This window comes from Lactuca virosa, chromosome 1 (genome assembly GCF_052849685.1).
Source record: "Lactuca virosa cultivar CGN04683 chromosome 1, Lactuca_virosa_CGN04683_v6, whole genome shotgun sequence".
Taxonomy (NCBI): domain Eukaryota; kingdom Viridiplantae; phylum Streptophyta; class Magnoliopsida; order Asterales; family Asteraceae; genus Lactuca; species Lactuca virosa.
Window position 1 is genome coordinate 131,986,202 of NC_136426.1, and position 2,069 is coordinate 131,988,270.

The following is a 2,069-nucleotide window of genomic DNA, read 5'->3' on the forward strand; positions in this document are numbered from 1 at the left end:
GAAACACTTTTGCTTCATCATCCTCAAACCAAAACTTCTCTTTGCTCTCCATTTTCTCCAAAGTCGTTATGGATGGCTCAAACTATAATGATTGGATGTGCAATATCAAAATGACACTTCTCTTTAAGGATAAAGAATATGTACTTGAGAAGGAGCTCATTGAGATTGATGAAACCAAGGCTACTCCCGAAGAATATATTGCCTATAAGAAGCATTATGACGATGCAACCAAAGTGGATTGCATCATGATCGCAACCATGTCTCTAGAATTGCAGAGGTACTATGAGGACTACTGGCCTTTTGAGATGAACAAGGGCCTTATGGAAAAGTACCATAAGAGAGCTCGTCAAGAAAAGTTTGAGGTAGTCAAGTCACTCATGGCTTTCAAGATGAAGGATGGGGACTTGGTTGTTAGTCATGTGCAAAGAATGCAACACTACATAGAGCTTTTGGTCAAGCTTAACGTGCACTTTGATAAGGAATTGGCCATTGACATGGTCTTGAAATCATTACCTGATTATTATGGTCAGTTCATTCTAACTTACCATTTGAACAACACCGAGAAGAAGTTGGCTCAATTGCACAATCTGTTACAGACAGCTGAGGTAGGAATGAAGGGTAAAAGTAAAGCCTCCAGTCCTGCTAGTGCTCCCGTCTTGGCTATTGAACAGGGAAAGGGGAAAAAGAGGAAAGGTCCTCCTAAGCAAAATTAGAAGGGCAAGGCCCAATCTGGGTCATCTAGCAGTGGCCCAAAGGCCAAGCCCAATGTTGTTATCCCCCATGTTTATGATCCAAAGGATGCTGATTTATTTTATTGCAATGACAAGGGGCACTGGAAACGAAGCTGCCCAAAGTATCTGTTGGACATAAAGGATCAAAAAGTGAAGCCATCTTCAACAGGTATTTACACTATTTCTTCTAATAACTCATTGTCTTCTTGTTCTTGGGTCCTTGATATAGGATGTGGTTTTCATATTTGTTCTAATTTGCAGGGGCGAAAAGAAAGTGAGGAGGTGAAGCGAGGGAGGATACACTTGATTATGGGAAACATAAAGTCTTCACTAGTAACCAAGATCGGATTTTATCAACTTTTGCTTAGTAATGATGTTAGATTAGATTTATTGAATTGTTGTTATTCGTCAAAAATGACATGAAACATTATTTCATTTCATGCATTGTTCAAACAAGGATTTAAGTATTCTTTTAATGATTTGAATGGTTCAATTTCTGTTGATAAGAATGGCATTTTTGTGTTTGAAGCTTTACCTTGTGATGGTGTGTATGAAACAATGACTTGTGTTGATAGCTTAGGTAATAGTGTTTTTCATATTGACTTGTCTAATAGTGTAGACAAGGCATTCTTGTGGCATTGTCGTCTTGGACACATTAACAAGAAACGCATAGCCCAACTCCAAAAGGATGGAGTGTTGGAAAGTGGAATAATTTGACCTAAATCAGATGATATGTGTGAATCTTGTCTTTTGGGAAAAATGACAAAATCACCTTTCACGACATCTTGTGAAATAGGTGAAGGTTTGTTGGACCTCATACATACTGACGTGTGTGGACCCTTCATATCAACTACAAGGGATGATAATCGATTCTATGTGACTTTCACTGATGATTATAGCAGATATGGCTATATCTACTTAATCAAGATTAAGTAAAAAACCTTTGAAAAGTTCAAGGAGTTTAAACATGAGGTCGGGAATCAATTGGGCAGAAAGATAAAGACACTTAGATCTGACAGAGGCGGAGAGTATCTTAGTATCGAGTTCAACGACTATCTGAAGGAATGTGGAATAGTTTCACAATTAACTCCTCCTAGGACACCTCAGGTAAATGGTGTGGCTGAGAGGCGTAATCGAACCTTGTTAGACATAGTTCGTTCTATGATGATTCGTGCTTCACTTCCTATTCATTTATGGGGGTATGCCTTAGATACAGCCGCCCACATCCTCAATCTTGTCCCTACAAAGAAGGTTTCCAAAACACCTCACCATATGTGGACGGGGAAAGTTCCTTTATTAGCACATATTAAAGTCTGGGGTTGTGAAGCTTTCGTAAGA

At 39.0% G+C, this 2,069-nt stretch overlaps 1 protein-coding gene across 1 annotated transcript; it reads left to right on the top strand.

Annotated features, from left to right (window-relative positions):
• The first annotated feature begins 377 nt into the window (after positions 1–377).
• Positions 378–713, top strand: LOC145120828 (uncharacterized). The gene has a single exon (XM_079056623.1). The coding sequence runs from the start codon at positions 378–380 to the stop codon at positions 711–713; it is 336 nt and encodes a 111-aa protein (XP_078912749.1).
• The last annotated feature ends 1,356 nt before the right edge of the window (positions 714–2,069 follow it).

What these genes read in the sequence shown, in the direction of transcription:
- LOC145120828 (XM_079056623.1), top strand. Translation starts at nt 378, where the DNA reads ATGGCTTTCAAGATGAAGGATGGGGACTTGGTTGTTAGTCATGTGCAA.